At 39.4% G+C, this 17,651-nt stretch overlaps 1 protein-coding gene across 1 annotated transcript in view; it reads right to left on the bottom strand.

Annotated features, from left to right (window-relative positions):
* LOC127425076 (nuclear factor of activated T-cells, cytoplasmic 1-like) overlaps positions 1–16,713 on the bottom strand; it is a 50,180-nt gene extending 33,467 nt beyond the window's left edge. Inside the window, exons 1-6 of the mRNA XM_051670712.1 lie at positions 16,394–16,713; positions 13,780–14,812; positions 13,453–13,612; positions 9,450–9,652; positions 4,457–4,629; positions 3,481–3,621 (exon numbers count right to left, since the gene is read on the bottom strand). Of these exons, the coding sequence (XP_051526672.1) occupies positions 3,481–3,621; positions 4,457–4,629; positions 9,450–9,652; positions 13,453–13,612; positions 13,780–14,812; positions 16,394–16,412 (1,729 nt within the window). The 5' untranslated portion in view covers positions 16,413–16,713. The remainder of the gene's footprint in view (positions 1–3,480; positions 3,622–4,456; positions 4,630–9,449; positions 9,653–13,452; positions 13,613–13,779; positions 14,813–16,393) is intronic.
* Between the last annotated feature and the right edge of the window lie 938 nt (positions 16,714–17,651).

Below are 17,651 nucleotides of genomic sequence, written 5' to 3'. Positions count from 1 at the left end.
ACAGGCAATGGAAAGTTCTGGAAATGTAAATCTGTTGGGTTAAAAATACAGCACATTAATGTGCTCCACATGTGGCACTCTGGCATATGGAGGGATATTTTGATGGCAAAGATGGGAAGGAGGAGGGATAGAGAGTGGTAGGAGGGTTTTTCTGAAGGAAAGTACAGACACTTTATTGAAGACTGCAGAGTTTAACCTCTTAACGACAGGTGGGTCAAAAATGACCCACTTGCGTATTTATTTACATTTAATTTATGTTTAATGCATGTTTAAACTGAAATTGTAAACTAATATTGACATCCAATATATCATTTGGAAGATCTGGGTCTCAAGATTTAATATTTTATAGAGATTTTGATGATCGCAAAGTTACAACAGTAAGACTTGATTAAACGTGTCAAGAGTGTAAATCAAAACACGGAAAATGAACCGGAAGTTCTGATCTTTATTGTCTTCCAGCCAAACACAGCTGAAAACAACCCTCCAAAGTTCAGTATGCTTTTCATTGCAAGAGTCCAATAAATAAAATCCATTACAGATTTTAGTCCAAAAATGTACAAATATGAAGAAATATTGATAAATCTTTATTCAACACAAGTTATCATTCATGTCCATTCTCTGCAAAATCTTGCACTATGTGTAGTGTTTCAGAAGCAAAACACCCAAACACGATATTTGGGAAGGTCTTACAAACAAAATGAGCCCTCGCCCAAAATTTTCTGTGCAGTTGTGATTGGGTAGTCATTCAAAATAGCCAAACAGGACAGTCGACACGAGTGACATAAAGATTTGCGTCATCCATTTTTGTCTCTGGATAAAGCCGGCCAATGAAAAGCTAGATCATTTTTGACTGATGGGTTGTGTAGCTTATGAAAAGATGAAAACAACGATATGAGGGTTGTATATGTCCCTGATGCCGATTTGTGAAGGTTCGGAGTGGAAAACCATGGATTGTGTCTGTTTGTTTTTGTGCTTTTACGCATGGTGTGCAGTTATAGGGTGTTACTGCCGTACTGTCAACAAAGAACTCAGCTTTTGGACCCGCGATCTGATCCACCCTCCTCGGCTTCAGTCACCATCACTGAGAGTTTGGAGAACACACACTCCCGACTAAATTTTTTCATCAAACCCCTTGTTCAACTGCACATCCAGGGGGCTCGGACATGTCATTCAAGCCGAGATGAGCCACCCTCCCCGGCTTCGCTCACCATGAGTTAGACCCCGGAGCACACACACTCCCAATGCATTTACTTAGTCATTTTTTCACTGCTTTTGCTTTGCCGTTCACCCAGGGCCTTTAGCCCCTGCCTCAAGCCGAGAGGCACCGCCCTCCTCGGCTTCAGTCACCATCACCGAGGGCCTGGGGGAACCACTCCTCCAGACTGCATTTTCAATCAAACCCCCTGTTCAACTGCACATCCAGGGACTGCACATGCAGTCATTCAAGCCGAGATGAGCCACCCTGAGTTAGACCCTGGAGCACACGCGCTCCCACTGCATTGATTTAGTTATTTTTTTCCACTGCTTTTCATTCAATTTGCATTGGGAGCAGGTGTGCTCTAGGCTTCACTGATGGCGATCGAAGCCGGAGAAAGCAAGGCTCCCCGGTTTGAGGCAGTGGCTAAAGACCCTGGGTGAACAGCAGAGCAAAAGCTCTGTCAGTTTGCATTTGTATGGGGAAAAAATTAACAGCAGATCTTTATTGTATGTAAAAGTTCATTTCCATTGCAACATTTCAAATTGCAATGTTCTTTTCGCATTGTTTATAAAATGCATAAATATATATGGAATGCATTATAATATATTCCCAAATAATACTTTTTTTTTTTTGACGAAGAAAAAATATTTTGGTTTGTGTGGTATTTTGTACATTGAGATACAAACAAATTGTGTGTTTTGAACCACTTTGATAATTGGTTTACAGAGTTATTACAAGTGGTCTATTGGCACCTCCAAGTGGCCATTTTTTTGGAAGTACACTTACATAAATCATTATGGAACAAAGAGTTTTAGTCATATCAACTTCAAAATTGTGTCAGACCTTCATCAGACATGTAGCTTTGTATCAGATGTGTTTTTGGGGCACTGCGCATAGTCTTTTATAAATAATATTTGTGATCACTATTCAAAATAATTGAATAGCTCTAACTAATTTATTTATACTACAATGATACATATTTACTCTTGAATAACAAATGTCTAAGTATCTACTTTCAAACGAGCCCAAGTTTGTGTTTGTAGACCAAAGGTTTGTGCCACTATTCTGCAGAGTTACTGACCGGCAACATCTCCCATCAGACATTTTTGCATCAATTCAAATTTGCGACTGATAGCAGTGTTGCGCGAGCAGCCTCAGAGATGTGGGTTCTAGTCTAACCCTAACTTCTCTACTAAACCAGGAAATAATCAAGTTCACCTAATCAGTGATGAGCATAATTCAATGGTTGCATTTTCACTCTGAGATAACATTTTTACTTCACTGACAGTTAGGTTTAGGGTTGAGGTTTGGTTATAAAATATGCATTCCTGTCGACTGTATTACATCATTTACAACTAAAAAACAACTCGCTTTACAACTCGCATTTAGTGCCACTCTGTGGACATTTCACCTGGAAACTGGACCTCACACATGCCCCTAGGTTCAAAAGCACTTCCAGTTTCGGACACTGGGGGCAGTAGTTTATATTTCGGTAAGCACAGAACAATTTCAGCTGAAGAACATTTGACACACTGTCGACGAATTCACAGTGAAATCAGTCTGGTCCGACATAGCAATATAGGCTCAACCAGTGATGGAAGTTTGGGGGGGACTACCTGTTCACCAGAACAATGGCAGATGGGGGGAGTATTTAAGAAACCTGTTTGGAAACTACTATTTATTTATTTGCTAATTTACACACTGCACCTTTAATTGCAGCTTTACCATTTTTTTGTGAAACCCAATTTTTATACTGTTTGTCCAATATACAATGCAAGATTAGGATTAGTGAAGACCAAATCATAGTTCATTGAAAATAGTATGCCAAAGGTGCTCAGATGGCATTGTATTTCCACAGATTTTTCAAGTATGGATGTTTTTTGGCAGAATATTTCCCAACGCAAGATTAGTAACTATGCAAAAGGACTTGTTAGTGATGGTTCTCTAATGGTGTTTACTGATGTACTGGCTAATTTCATACTTAACAGTGAAGCATGTAATTTTTGTGCCTTCAGTGGCACCAAACCAAATTGCTAATATAATGACTGCTTTCAAACATGTTTCTCAAACACTCCCCTGTATTCCACTGGTTGGGAAAACAGATAGTCCTGTCCAAAACTCCTGCTATTGGTTGAGCTACTTGGTAGAAGTATGTGGCTTGAGATTCAGCCATTGTCCCTACAGCTTTATTTTCAGAAACCTCCCAACAGACACAATTTCAAAACAATTCCTATTGCTTCTCCACACACACATACACAAACACAGATCTAAGCATCCCCTACCTTGTGCTCTCTCCACAAACACCACCTTGGAGTCGTGCTGGAAGTTGTGCCCGCTGAGAAGCACCTGTTCCCCTCCTGAGGCAGCACAGCTTTCCATGCTCTGTTTATCCACGAGGGGCAGCTCCTGTGCTGAGCGCTGGGCTACAGGGAGGAAAAAAGAGACGGAGAGAAATAGTGAGGAAAGAGATAGAAAGAGCAAAATGTGCAAAACTAGTAAAATTTCTTTATATTCACAGCTTTATTCTCTACTTCTCAACCATTTGTAAAGATTAAGCGTATTTTCACACAAGTGCTATATCTTAGTAACTAAAGGTTTTGAGTCAAAAGTCTAATTACACAAATGCTTGTTTTCTCAAGTAGTAGTTTTATATTTTATTCTGGTTTCAAAAAACTGGTTTATTTTTTAAATTATTATTCTCTCCTACAAATTCATCATCATCATGTTTTATAATTGCATACAAAGTTAAACACACTGGAATACATTCAGGGAAGGGTCACCTCTATAATGAAGGTAGATTAATTAATTACAATTTCTATCTATCTATCTATCTATCTCTCTCTCTTTCTCTCTCTCTATCCATCCATCCATCCATCCATCCATGTCATTCTTACTTCTTACATTCAAGTATTTCAGTTTCTATTTTCTGAAACCCCCAGAAATAACACCTCACACTATGGACTGATACAGTATATGCTACATGCCTCCTGTCATCAGCCTTTATATGGCTATAATCCAAAAATCACTCATGTTTTATGAGCTGCGCTCATTCTAGTGATATTTCTCATTTACTTTATTGGTCCTGGCAGTTATTAAAGCGAAGAAAACTTATTTATTTAACGAGCAGAATCTGTCTTTGTATTATTAATTCAATCCATCAGGACAATCTAGGCCCAGTTTCAAAAATCAAAACATTGTGACACGTGGCTATGAGGTTTTGCAGTGTGTAAGTTAAGACTGCAGTTCAGTTTAACTCACAGCACTCGATGGGGTTGGACGCCACCTGTAAGGACACCATCCTGCCATTTGGTTGATTGATGTGGACACGGAACACCATCCTCACACGTGTGTTCTTCCGTCCAATGTCTGTCTCGCCCTTCCGCAGTTCGATGTCTGAGTTACGCAGCTTGAGAATTCCAGCACAGTCGATTCTGTGGTAAAGAAGGAACTTAAATGTCAGAGAGACAGACTCAACAAATTCTCTCAGAACAGAAGTACAAATATGTGTGGCAAATATTGTTAGACAGTTGTTTAATAAACATTTTTTTTTTTTTTTTGGATAAACATTAAATTTATTGCCTATTTTAGATTTTTTTGGTATAGTTTCTGCTCAAATTAGCTTGACCCCAATTCTTTCCTGCATAAATAAATGCCTTTTCTCTCTCACCCGTCCAATTTCTACTCCTGACATGGCACAGATGCTGTTAAAAATCCATAAAAAGTTCACTTTTTCCATTAAACTTAAAAAAATTCTGACTAGTCCAGAAAGCCAACACAAGTAAATAGATATTTAAAACTTGTCAAAGTTTTGCATCGCATTATGACCACAGCATTTATTTAAGCTGTGCGCAATCCACCTGAGTCCAATGATCCATGTAGCATACATTTTGGCAAAAACAGGAAGGCTGAAAAACTGGGGAAACAATTACCATGAATGAGTCGTCTGTCAACAGGGTACAGATCCTGGATAGCTAGATATTAACATTCCCATGTGGTGAGGAATAGCACATTGCATTCCAGGTATTTAAGACTAGATCACCCTGATGTGAGCAGTTGACATGAAATACTTTTGGGAAGTTGACACATCCTGCAGTGTGACACAATATAATCAATCTAAAATAATTTTAAACAACATTTTGTTAATTCTTTTATAATTAATATGCATGCCATTTTTATTACCTCATTTATTGAGATACTACATGAAATATGTATACCTTTAAAAATTTGTTTCACACTACAGGACCATTTAAAATGAAATTGTGAAGCCAAAAATGTGATAAAAATTTTTTTTTAAAAAAAACATAAATGGTGACCAGTCACAGTACCTAAAATGTATACTTTCACTTAAACATCCATATACATTTTGAAAAAAAATGTTACATCAAAAAGTTTAAGGTTCATCATTGCTTTAGCAAATATTTTGTATAAGACGCATAAAACTAGGCAGCCTACAAGTTTTGAGGACTGTAGTCCAAACCAAGTTCTATATAAATAGCAGAATATATTTTCTCTTATATCAAAAGATAATGTGAAACAGATACTATACAGAAAATTGGTTATATTGCTTTGACTTGGGGGCTTAACCAATTTTTGGCTCTACAACAGAAACGTGACAAAGTGGGCATGCTCCCCAGAAAGTTCTGAAACACGATCCAGAGGGGTTTTGGAGATTTTTTGTATAAGTTAAGTATTACATCCATTACAGTGTGGAGAGAAAGTGCTGAGCTGGTAAGACCGCTACCGCCTGGCTCGCAAACCAGACCCCAGAGCCCCATTACAGGCTCCACGCGATCAGAGGCCTCCTGTAACACGAGTCCTGGAGCTCGGATAAGGGAAACCCGGCACGCTGGGATGTTCATAGAAAGTGTGCACACACAGATACACACGTCTGCTTAGCAACTACCTTCACAACAGAGGATAGTGGTAAACAGAGGGTTGTCTATAGAATGATTCAGATTTACAGACTGAGACTATCCTGCAGGAAAATCCAAGCTGGTAGCTGTGTTTTGAAAAATGGTAGCTGGTTTCTAGCTGGTTCAAGCTGATAGACCATCTTGGACCAGCAACAAACCAGCCAATAGCTGAAAATATCAGCTTAAAGGTGATCAAGCTTGTTTTAGGAACATGCTGGCTGGTCAACAAGCTAATGAGCAGCTTGGACCAGCTATAAACCAGTTTCCATGTTCCAAAAACCAGCCTGACCAGCTGGTAGCTGTTTTGTTAGCGGTCCAAGATGGTTTACCAGCCTGGACCAGCTAGAAACCTGCTACCAAGTTCCAAAAACTGTTTGACCACCTTAAACTAGTATGACCAGCTGGTAGCTGTTTTGTTGGCTGTCCAAGATGGTCTACCAGCTTGGACGAGCTAGACACCTGCTACCAAGTTCCAAAAAACAGTTTGACCACCTTAAACTGGTATGACCAGCTGGAAGCTGGTTTGATGCAGGTCCAATATGGTCTACCAGCTTGGACAAGCTAGAAACCAGCAACTAAGTTCCAAAAACCAGCTTTGACCAGCTTAAGCTGGTATGACAAGCTGATAGTTGGTTTGTTGCTGGTCAAATATGGTCTACCTGCTTGGACTGGCTACTGACCAGCTATAAACCAGTTACCATATTCTGAAAAAAGCCTGACCAGTCTGTTTTATTGCCAGTCCAAGATGGTCTTCCAGCTTGGAACAGCTTATGACCAGCTTGGACCAGCTTATGACCAGCTTGGACCAGCTAGAACAGGGGTCTGGAACCTGTGGCTCTTCAAGTGGTTCGCGGGGTGCCTCACCATTCACCAACACGTGATCGTTTAAAACTTTCCAGAGATAATTTTCCAGCAGAAAGTGTGGGTGCAATTGCAAAGCATTGAAGTCAATGACACTGTTTTGATTTCCTTTCTCCTGAATTTGTCGTACAGCCTACTCCTGCTGAACAAGGTTTGAAATGAACACCCGCCAAATGCGGATACAAATGCGGAGTATTTTGCTGATGTACCAGCCACTCTGGAGGGTGACCTGTAAGACTTCTCAGAGTGATATATTACAAGAAATTAGACACAAAGACGTGCGTTTGATGAAACGTGATTATATTTTGAAGAACAGATGAAAGAAAAGCCGCCGATGCGTGTCTGATTTGATATGTGTGCGCAGTGAGCTCCGCTGTTGTTCACAAGTGCAATGAAAGCGCTTCTTCAAGACACGCAAATGCATAGAGTTCTGGGCCTCGTTTCCCAATAATTATTCATCTTAGCTGTTAAGAGCATTTTCTACAAGCGATTTTACAAATGTTTGTAATTTTTTTATGTGCACCCAGGGTGTGAAATAGCACCCGCCACACTCCAAATGCGACGAGGCTCAATCCTGTTCGCGAGCTCTTCGTTTAAATGTATTTCATGCACAAGTAAGTTTGCTCATCTACCCTCAACAGGTGGGTGACTTGTAAGACATCTTAGAGTGACACATGACAAGAAATGCTGTTAGTCAAAAAGACACGCGCTTGAAGAAACATACTTTATTATATTTTTAAGAACAGACAAAAGAAAAGCCGTCTGCTCATGTCTGATTCGCTGTTAGTTCAGAGGAACAAGCGCATGTAAAGAGTTATCACTCATTTTTCTCTGTTTCATTCGACTGAAAACCGTTTGCAAAATAATGTAGTCTATGAGAATGCTGCAAATAATCTCCGATCATCTTGTGAGGTGCTATGAATTTAGTTTTCTTTATTTCCAAGGAGCAGTTTGCTCTTATGCAATGTGAATGCAACTCTGCAGGTTCAGTAATATATACAGGTATCTTTGTATTAAAGAAACAAAGACAAAAGTGATTAAATCATAAAGTAATACAAGACACGTTCGCCTTCAACCTAAAATTGAGTTCTATTTTTAGGCAGCATTAACAAATGCAATACAAACACATTTGATAATACACATTTGGCAGCATTTTTGGGAATACAAGGGAATTTATTAGGCTTATTTATTATGATGATTATTATAATTATCTTTACATTTATAATTGTCTTTAGTTCTTAATTTGTAGGCTATTAGTAATTTTCCACCTGGTGTCATTGACGGATACTTGCGTGATGGGCCATTGGAGACAGTAAATGTTTGGCTTTGGGGAGGTGGTATAAGAAGGTGGTATATATAAGATTTTGTATTTTTCATTTCGTTTAAAGTGCAATTTGAATTTAGAAATGTCTTTTAAGTTTTTCGTGTTTCAATAAATTAATTACATTTTTAAAACAAAATCAATAAAGCAAAAATATTCACAGACACTTGGCAGGGGGGTTGACCATATAATCAAATATTTTTTACATATCGCCCAGCCCAAAAAGGAAGTTAAATTTTTATATGGTTGACCATATAATCAAATATTTTTTACATATCGCCCAGCCCAAAAGGGAAGTTAAATTTTTCATGAACAATTGTAAAATGAAGTAATTTTATGGAGACCTGCACAAACACGTGTACTCAATTCCATATTGCAACATGTTACCTATTAATTTTTGCATATTTATTTGTTTATAGTAAATTATTTGTTTGTGCTATGGCTCTTTCGAAAAAATGCATCAACCAAAAATTTAAAAATTGGCTCCTTAGTGAAAAAAGGTTCCCGACCCCTGAGCTAGAAACCTGCTATCAAGTCCAAAAAAACAGTTTGACCTCCTTAAACTGGTTTGACCAGCTGGTAGCTGTTTTTTTTGTTTTTTTTGCTGGTCCAATATGGTCTGCCAGCTTGGACTGGCTACTGACCAGCTTGGACCAGCTATAAACCAGTTACCATGTTCCAAATAACAGCCTGACCAGCTGGTAGCTGTTTTGTTGGCAGTCCAAGATGGTCTACCTGCTTGGACCAGCTTATAACCAGCTTGGACCAGCTAGAAACCTGCTACGATGTTCCAAAAAACTGGTATGACCAGCTGGTAACTGGTTTGTTGCTGGTCCAGTATGGTCTACCAGCTTGGACAAGCTAGAAACCAGCCACCATGTTAACCACCATAAGCTGGTATGAGCAGCTGGTTTGTTGCTGGTCTAAGATGGTCTACCAGCTAATGACAATAACACAGTTACCATCTTAAACTAGATTTTCCAACAAGGTTGTTTTGCAGTTGCAGTTTTTATTGTTTATTGCAGGAAATAAGGACAGGATGCACGTGGATATACACATTTACAGTATGAGGTACACACATTTTCCCCAATGGGCTTGTATCTCTCTGTTTTTCCTCAGTGTCTTTCCGAGACAGACATGTACAACGCATACTCACATAGCCCTCATGTTGCTCTCAGGCAGTAGAGGAATCTCAAGAACTTTGGTATTGGACTGCATGACCTCGTGGCTCGGTGTGGACACGGTCTTCCCAGTTATACGGTGAACCTGGTAAAAGGCGTGAGGCCGTAGAAGGCGGTCATCTGCCGTTCCAATAAACAGCTGTAGGGTCAGAGGTTCGCTCTCCATGTAGCCATGAAGCTGAAAGACACAGATACTCAGTTAGACTAAGGGTCGAATTCACTAAATGCACTATTTGCATCATGTTTGGATGCAGTACATCAGAGAAAAAAACCTGCGTCCTGTTTACTAACCATCCACAATCCAGTTTAACCAGGCACTAAATGCGCTAAATGCGCTGAAATTGTATTCAGCACAAACACGCCTCCTATCTGTGTAAATTAGGCTAATTATAGATCACGCCTTGTTCACAAAATTTAACAGTCACAAAGTGCTGTGTGCTTTTTTATTGAAGGCAACAGTAATTCTTAAAACGATAATGATGATGATAACATGGAGTTATAACTTATAAATGGGCATATATCCAGACACAAACGGTAGATGAGCGCACGTTCGCCATTTTAAACTACGTAATATACATCCAATACACAAAGACCCTCAAGGAGGGTGGTCAGCATCTGTGGTGAAAAGGCTGGACAAGCCTGTATATTTATTTAAGTGGATATGTTTGAGCCTGGCATTTGTGTTTATTCAGGCAGTAGGGAGTGCATAGGCCAGAAAGAGCAGCGCAGAGCAGTTCGAGTGCCCTCCCTTCTCTTCGTTACATTATCACCGACTAGAGGAATGCCAAGACTCTTTCCGCCCATGGCACGGAGTTCAGAGCCATGCGTCCACACCTCCTAGTGCTGTGGGTCAGTTCTCACCCACTCAAGCTCTCAACCTCCATGGCACATCTGTGAGAGATGAGGGAAACAGCTTGAGGAAAAAAGTAGATCTACAACATGGACCCCTTTGAAGAGTTACAGGCCAGATCCAGTAAGCAAATTCTTTCTGGTAAAGGTCATAGGATATTGAGCAAGAAGAACTCCCTAAGAGAAAAGTACCATGGTTTTTAGAAATATTACCATGGTAATAGCAGTTTATTTTTTTTATTTTTTTTTTACATTTATCATAATAATACTACATTCCTTTTAATAATCTTGGAATATTATGTAAATACCATTGTAAATGAATATTTTAATCATTCAATACCATGGTATATAACAAGTTACCATGGTATTACCATATCTGGTATAAGCACTGCACCATGGCATTGCCACAGTACATTTTTAAGGGCTTCTGATCCTTGTTAAATAAAGAGTCATAAAAAGGCATTTAAAAACTATATTAGCAGTATTAAATAAAAAAGAAATAAAGATCATGTCATAGTAGGCCTTCAAGATATAACTACTCTGAATATCGTAAATGTGAAAGCACTACTTTACAAACCAACCTATATTTAGGGATTTCGTCACTTCTTCCAGTTAAAGCAGTGATTTTTGTTGACAGAGCTGTTCTTTGAGCAGTTTACTTCCCGAGAGACTTAAGCTCAGACGTGGAAGCACATAGCTGTGGTGCGGCAGGCTTACTTCAGAGACTACACACTCACGTCTACCGTCAATCCAGTGGCGCATGTGGTCAAATTGCATCCAGAACAGAAAAAAAAAACTTTACAGAAACCACCAGGAACCCAAGTAAGGGGGGAAAGAGAAAGAGAGATGGAGCTCCTGCAGCCTGGGTACAAAAATCCTGACCACCAAAAATTGCCAAACCCAAATGGGGAGATGAGGAGAGGAGGGTCTAAGACTAACTCTAAACGACTCAAGGTTACGCAACACAAAGGTGCTTTTAAACAGTAGTTCTATACTGGCTTTTCTATAGGACCCAGAACATTAAGTGGTGACCCAACTCAGTACCAGAAGTGTTTGTCATAGAAAAGCACACAAAAATGTCCTTAAAAACAATGTAATAATATTTATTTTACCATGCATAGTTTTGTTAGTTTTCGAGGTTTCTGAGATGTTGGCATCAGCCTAGTGATGAATTCACAGCAAAATATCACTGTGGATTGGGCATCCGAACTTTGACATTAAAAAAAAATAAAATATATGGAATGCATTTTCGATACACTTAAAAGTTGTGTAAACTTTTTATTTTGCCATTCTAACCATGCATTATTATATAATTACTTGCATATTAATATTTGCATTAAGCATTGTTTTATCCCTGCTGTCCGCCCTTTCAGAATAGACCTGCGACCTGTTTTTGGGTTGCGGCCCACCAGTTGAATTATATTGCTTTAAAATACAGAAAGCATGGCTTACTCATTGAGATCCTCTACAGAGGATAGCTGTGGTGGTGACAGTACATGGAGGGAGGTGCAGTACACTAAAAGAAGAACATGTACAGCTGAGAACTCTCTAATCAAGCATGTTTAAGGCTCATTCGAACACTCCCCTTCACTCTCCTGCCAGAAATGTGTGCAGCAGAGACTGGACGCCTCCACACGATGCATATTGCACATGATGTCAGTGCAGAACTAGGGCTAAACAAAAGGCAGTCTGTGCACTAGGCCGGCAACAAATCAAAAAAAAATAAATGGACCATGATTTTTTCAGACGGGAGTTGCACAGAGCCACGTGTTCAGAATCATTAGCACCTCGTTAGGTTGAATAAAATTCCCCAGAAACCTGTATGATGGTGTATGATGAAACGTAGAGTAATTAGTTTTGCTGCAGGACCCAGATTTTACATTGGAGTGGTAAGTGAAGTACCAAAATTTTATTTCCGTACAAAAGTAATCAAAAATGTCCTTAAAATCAAACTGATAATGTTGGCATCTGCCTAATTTGGATGGCTTCTACCAAAAAACAGATAAATTCATTGCAACTTTTTATAAGTTTGACTTGACGTCAACGAAAAAAGGAAGTTGTATTTTATTATATTATTTAGCATTGTTTTTCTATGTTGCCTGCAACCCAATCTGAACATACCTGCTACACAATTTTGGACTGCAACCCACCAGTTGAGAACACTGGTCTAGAACACTCACACTAGAACATCTCCTGCTTTTATGCTTTGAGTCCTGTACAGATATTTTTGTAAATAAGGTGGTCACGGAATCTGTTGTTCACAAACCCAAGAGTTAAGTCCAACCACACTAACTTTTTCAGATACAACCACACTCCTGTCTTTCAGGAATGTAGTAATCCAATAAAGGTGGCCTGCAACCAACTTGTTCAGCGATTACACATGATTTAGCTATGAAAGTTGATGAGATAAGTGAGTCACCAATGTCCGCTGAGGGGATCTGACTAAAATCAAGACACTGTGGTCTTGCGAAATATCTGAAATATTTCTCTTATGCTTCCTAATTTTGGACATGCAAGCCTAGCGAAACATTATGAAGGTTTAAATCACAGTATCTCACCATGATTTGAGAGAAAACAAATAAGGAAGTTCCCTTTGGCCTTGAAGATAAACACCCACAATGAAAGAGTGAAAATAAATCACCTTAACACAAGGAGAGGATGTTGCAGGATGTTGAGGATGTTAGCTGGGTAGTTAAAAATAAATCTATACTGTGAGGATCTCCCCTTTGGATGCCAGTAATATAGCATAAATTTATATCTGTAGTATATCACACCAGTCTCATTTACTTGGCTTCTCGCCATCTTCATGCAAAGATCAATTTAGAAGTCTTGGATTATAATCTTACTTGGTCACTGATTCCTGCATCACCCCTGCTGATTGACCCTACAGCTTTTTGGGTCCTTAAATAGATAATTCACCCAAAAATGACAATTCTGTCATCATTTACTCACCTTTATACTCAAAGGAGATCTTGTTTTGTGTTCCATTGAAGACAGAAATAGTCATACAGGTTTGGAACAACATTTAGGTGACTAATTTACACATTTTTCATTTTTGGGTGAAGTAACCCTTTAATGATGCATTGCTTTCAAGTTGAAGGACCCCTCTAAAAGATTATCAACATATACCTGGACCACTGGATGCCCTCCTGCAAGTGCCTTCACAGCCCCTCTGCTGCCTTCAGTCTCATAGTGAGCACGGTGGTGGGATTTGGGTTGGACATCAATTTGTAGGCTGTAGGGCCCTGAACTGGAAGGCAACTGCCAGTCAAGAGCAGGCAAAGATGGACTTAAAAAATAAGGGTGATTTAGTCGAATAGTGAGACAAAGAGAAAGAGAGAGAGAGAAACTTTAGTTAGCATGGATAAATGAACAAATGCGCAAACACTCTGACAAAGAATAGAAAGAAATTTCTAACACAACCTCTTGTCTAGAACACAGACATGTGCTACCTACCTGATGTAAGGCTTTGGCTTGGACCAATATGGGTGTTGGGGTACGTCCAAGAAGCCACTGCAGTAGGTCTCTTTTTTGAAGGGCAAGCGTGCTGACAAGAAGTCCTCCTGGCAAAGCTCCAGGGATCCTGTCTCCCCTCCACCTGGTTCTATTTTCAAATTCATTGAGGCACTGTGCTCCAGACTGGTCTTGCGGGCCTTCAAAGGGATCCCCTCCCCAAGATCTGTTAATCCATCTGTGGTGAGGGCATTAATGGCGGCAACGATGGCGGAGTTGGTGTACTGGTTGGTGTTGGGCAGCCAGGTGTCCTCCGTCACACTTAGACGGGGCGATGTTTGTGGCGACGGTCCCGGTGATTGATTTGGTGAGTACGGATGGTACTTGTGCGATGAACTGCCGTTGAAGCTGTACTTCCGTTTACTGCCACAAGGGGAGTTTGGTCGCGAGCATCGAGGGCCCATCCAGTTATCGTCAGTGATGCTTGTACGAGGAGAACAAGATGGTGAATGTCGTGGAGAAGCACCAAGGGTGCAAGACTGCAGCGATGAGGAACCTTTAGGTGAGACGCAAGGAGACTGCCAGGGCGAGTTCTGGGGTGAGTTGTCATAGTTATACGAGAAGCCCGACTCGTATGACGATGCATCTGAGTGGCAACTGCGCGATGACACGCTGCTTGCAGGGCTAAGGCAGCTGGGGTCGCGATAACCATCGGCGCTTGGCAGTGTTAACGTCACTATGGAATTGACTCGCTTGGCCACTGGCACGCTGTTGTCCTCCACTTCATCTTCGGCGAACTGGCCGTAAGCTGTAATCTCAATGCGTGGACTCTCCAATGTTGGAGCTCCATTGGACCGGGGACCAGACGTCTGGAAGTAGCCCACTGGGCTCATGTCGTCTTGGGGGGAGAATGAGGATGGCTGACTGATGGATATTGACAAGGAAGGGTTGGTCTGGAGATTGTGGTATTGGGAGGATGGGCAGGGGTTGCTCAGAGGAAGGCCGATGCTGGTGTTTGGGCTGTAACTGTATGCATCTGTAAAGTGCAATGAGACAAAAATTATCATATTTTCATGAGATGACATTTTGATAGTAACTAAAAAGAAGCTATACAGATAAAAGAGCCTGAATGCCAAACACACACCCTAAAAGGAGTACATATAAATTAATTGTAAGAAATCTGTTGGACTTCTGCTACTACAATTAGATTTCTTATTTCAAACTGCCATTTGATTGGTATAAATGATAAGCGATTATAAAAAGACACTACTTTTTAAAGTAATAACTCTGAGTAAAGAACGTTAGTGGTTAAAAGCCACAACCTCTGCAGAGGAAGCAAGGTGAGTTATACACACACACCAGGCCAAAAATAACAAAGTGTTAAAAATATCTTCCTGACAGCAAAACCAGACAGAAACCAATACACATAAGCTATCTTTGTTTAAACATGAAGGCAAACATATGCTCTTATGCAATGTATACTTTAAGATTACAGTAAAGTGCAACTCACACTCTAAGTTTCAGCAGCATGCAGCGTGACTAACAAAAAAATGTCTTTTATTAACCCCCCAAAAATAGATGATTAAAGCTTTGCTGTACTGGAGGGTACAGGTTGAATCATTGACCAGTTTTATAGTTTTAAGAACACCTGTAGCATATAAAAACACTTATAAAAAGCAGTATTCATACATGGCCTATGTTTATGTCTGTACATCTATCCCATTAAGACATATTTTATTGATAACAGAAATGCAGTAAGAGATGCATTCTTTTAATGAGAACTAGAAGTCACTGTAGTCAGCCAGTCCAACCTGGTGGAAATATTTTTAATGTAAGCTAGTCCAAACTGACTGAGAGTCACGTCTGGCTAGAATTGCAATAAAATGCTCAAAATAGCCATACTTCAGTACAATAAAAAAAATTATAATTACGTCTCGTGAGAAACTTTGCCCATTGAAAACTTTGTGTGCAACAATGCAGTATGGATACTAGCATACTAACGAATCTCTAATGTATTTCAAATCTATGCCTTGCTTTTAAAATCAAGGTAACTATTAAATTTGAGATAAAAAAAATAAAATAAATAAAAATAAAATAAAAAACATTTAAAGCCCAACAGAATACATACAAGTATTATTAGCAACATGACAACTTGTTTTGTTTTAGCTGAATCATTCTGAATGATGACAAACCTGGGTTCTCTTGTGAAATGCTCAGTTGTTGCTAAGAGAAGGGCACAAAAAGCCCAAAATCTAAATAACCTCCTACTTTGTTTTTGTCACGCCCACCACTCCCTTCTGCAATCTCTAACAGAAGGAAAACTCATTCAGCCCTTTAAATAAACATTCATTAACATTAATTCCATTAGATCGATGATAATAAAATCAATCAACTTTAAAAAATAATGACAATATTAGTCAGTAGGACACTAAAATATGGTAAATGCACTATAAAAGATGTTGACGACAGGTAAACTCAAATGCAAACAAGTGCATAAATGAATAAGATAGTTTACTATTAATAACGATTACAATTAAGACAGAGAACACTCGTTAAATATGTTAGTGTGCGTAAATACATTTAGCCACTTCTTCATAATACGGAGAAAATGCGTTACCTTCCTCTGCGGATTTCATGCTTGCGGAGTGTAGGGTGAACTCTGCAACCAAGTTCAACGCACTTTCCCAATAAGCACTTTATTTTCCAATACAGTGAAGACTCCAAAATATCTGGAATAAAAAATTAGTTCACTTCTACCGCAATAAAGGTGTATTCCAGTCACGGGGAAAACTCTAAATGATTTCAAATCTCAAATGAAACAACATTCACCACTTAAAAGGCGCATACAATAACGCGAAAAATATGTATGAATATTATTCTGGATACAGTTACAGTTGTATTATTTTCAATTCTGAACTCGCATGTTAGTTTCCAGGGGTTCTGGTGACGCACTGCTTCGCGATGGAAAGGTCTCTGTATCTATATAAAGCTGGGAAACACCTCCGTGGAGCCCCGCCCCTCCATGGAGTGACGCAAGCACCACGTCTCAAGCTCTGCAGCAGATGGGGAGAGGGATTCTCTCTTTTCAACATTTCCAGATGTGGAGCCCGTCGCTGAAACGCATGTGCGCGTGCGCGGCGGCGGGAAATCAAATAAGGCGGTTATGAAAAACGAGATCGATTAAAGAAGCCATTATCATGTTAATAATTTCCATTGTCCCGTTTATAGACACAAACAGCGCCTCTGTGAGACGTGTTTCTTCTAGTAGCAACTGCAGTGCTTTGACATTGATTAAAAAACCAGACAGACAGTGCAATTGCCTCATTATTTGAAATGTTTTATTTCACACGATTTACAATTTTTTACCCATACAATTAAGTGTTAAGTACATTCTCTCCTTTGTGGTAAATGTAGACTTATTGTCCACCCTATGTCATGATACTTTGACCTTTAATTGAAGATCTTTGTTATGAAGTCACATACTGGAGGTGACATAAACCATTCAGCTTGCTGTTAGGATAATTGAAGTGTTTTGTTTGTGTTTTCCTCTATTTTGTGATAGTATTTATATGTGGCCAAGCATGACATGTCCACCCTGCTATGGGAAGATATAAGACAATGTAATTTTTTACATTTCAATATATTTATGTTAACAGGAATAAAATCACCATTATAAATGTACAAATGTGTTTCATTCTAATATTTTACCCATACAATTTCCACCCTGTCACTGTCTGCCCTGACCCGGCCTCCTAACAGTAACCATACTTAGCTTGACCTGTACGACTTATCAAATCTTTAATACGTCCCTTTAATGATGAAACATAAAGATACTTAACAGTGTAGCCTACTTATCCAACTTTTAAAATATTCAA

Source organism: Myxocyprinus asiaticus, chromosome 34, assembly GCF_019703515.2.
Source record: "Myxocyprinus asiaticus isolate MX2 ecotype Aquarium Trade chromosome 34, UBuf_Myxa_2, whole genome shotgun sequence".
In the NCBI taxonomy this organism is placed as follows: Eukaryota; Metazoa; Chordata; class Actinopteri; order Cypriniformes; family Catostomidae; genus Myxocyprinus; species Myxocyprinus asiaticus.
This window is presented reverse-complemented; position numbering and strand designations above follow the sequence as displayed.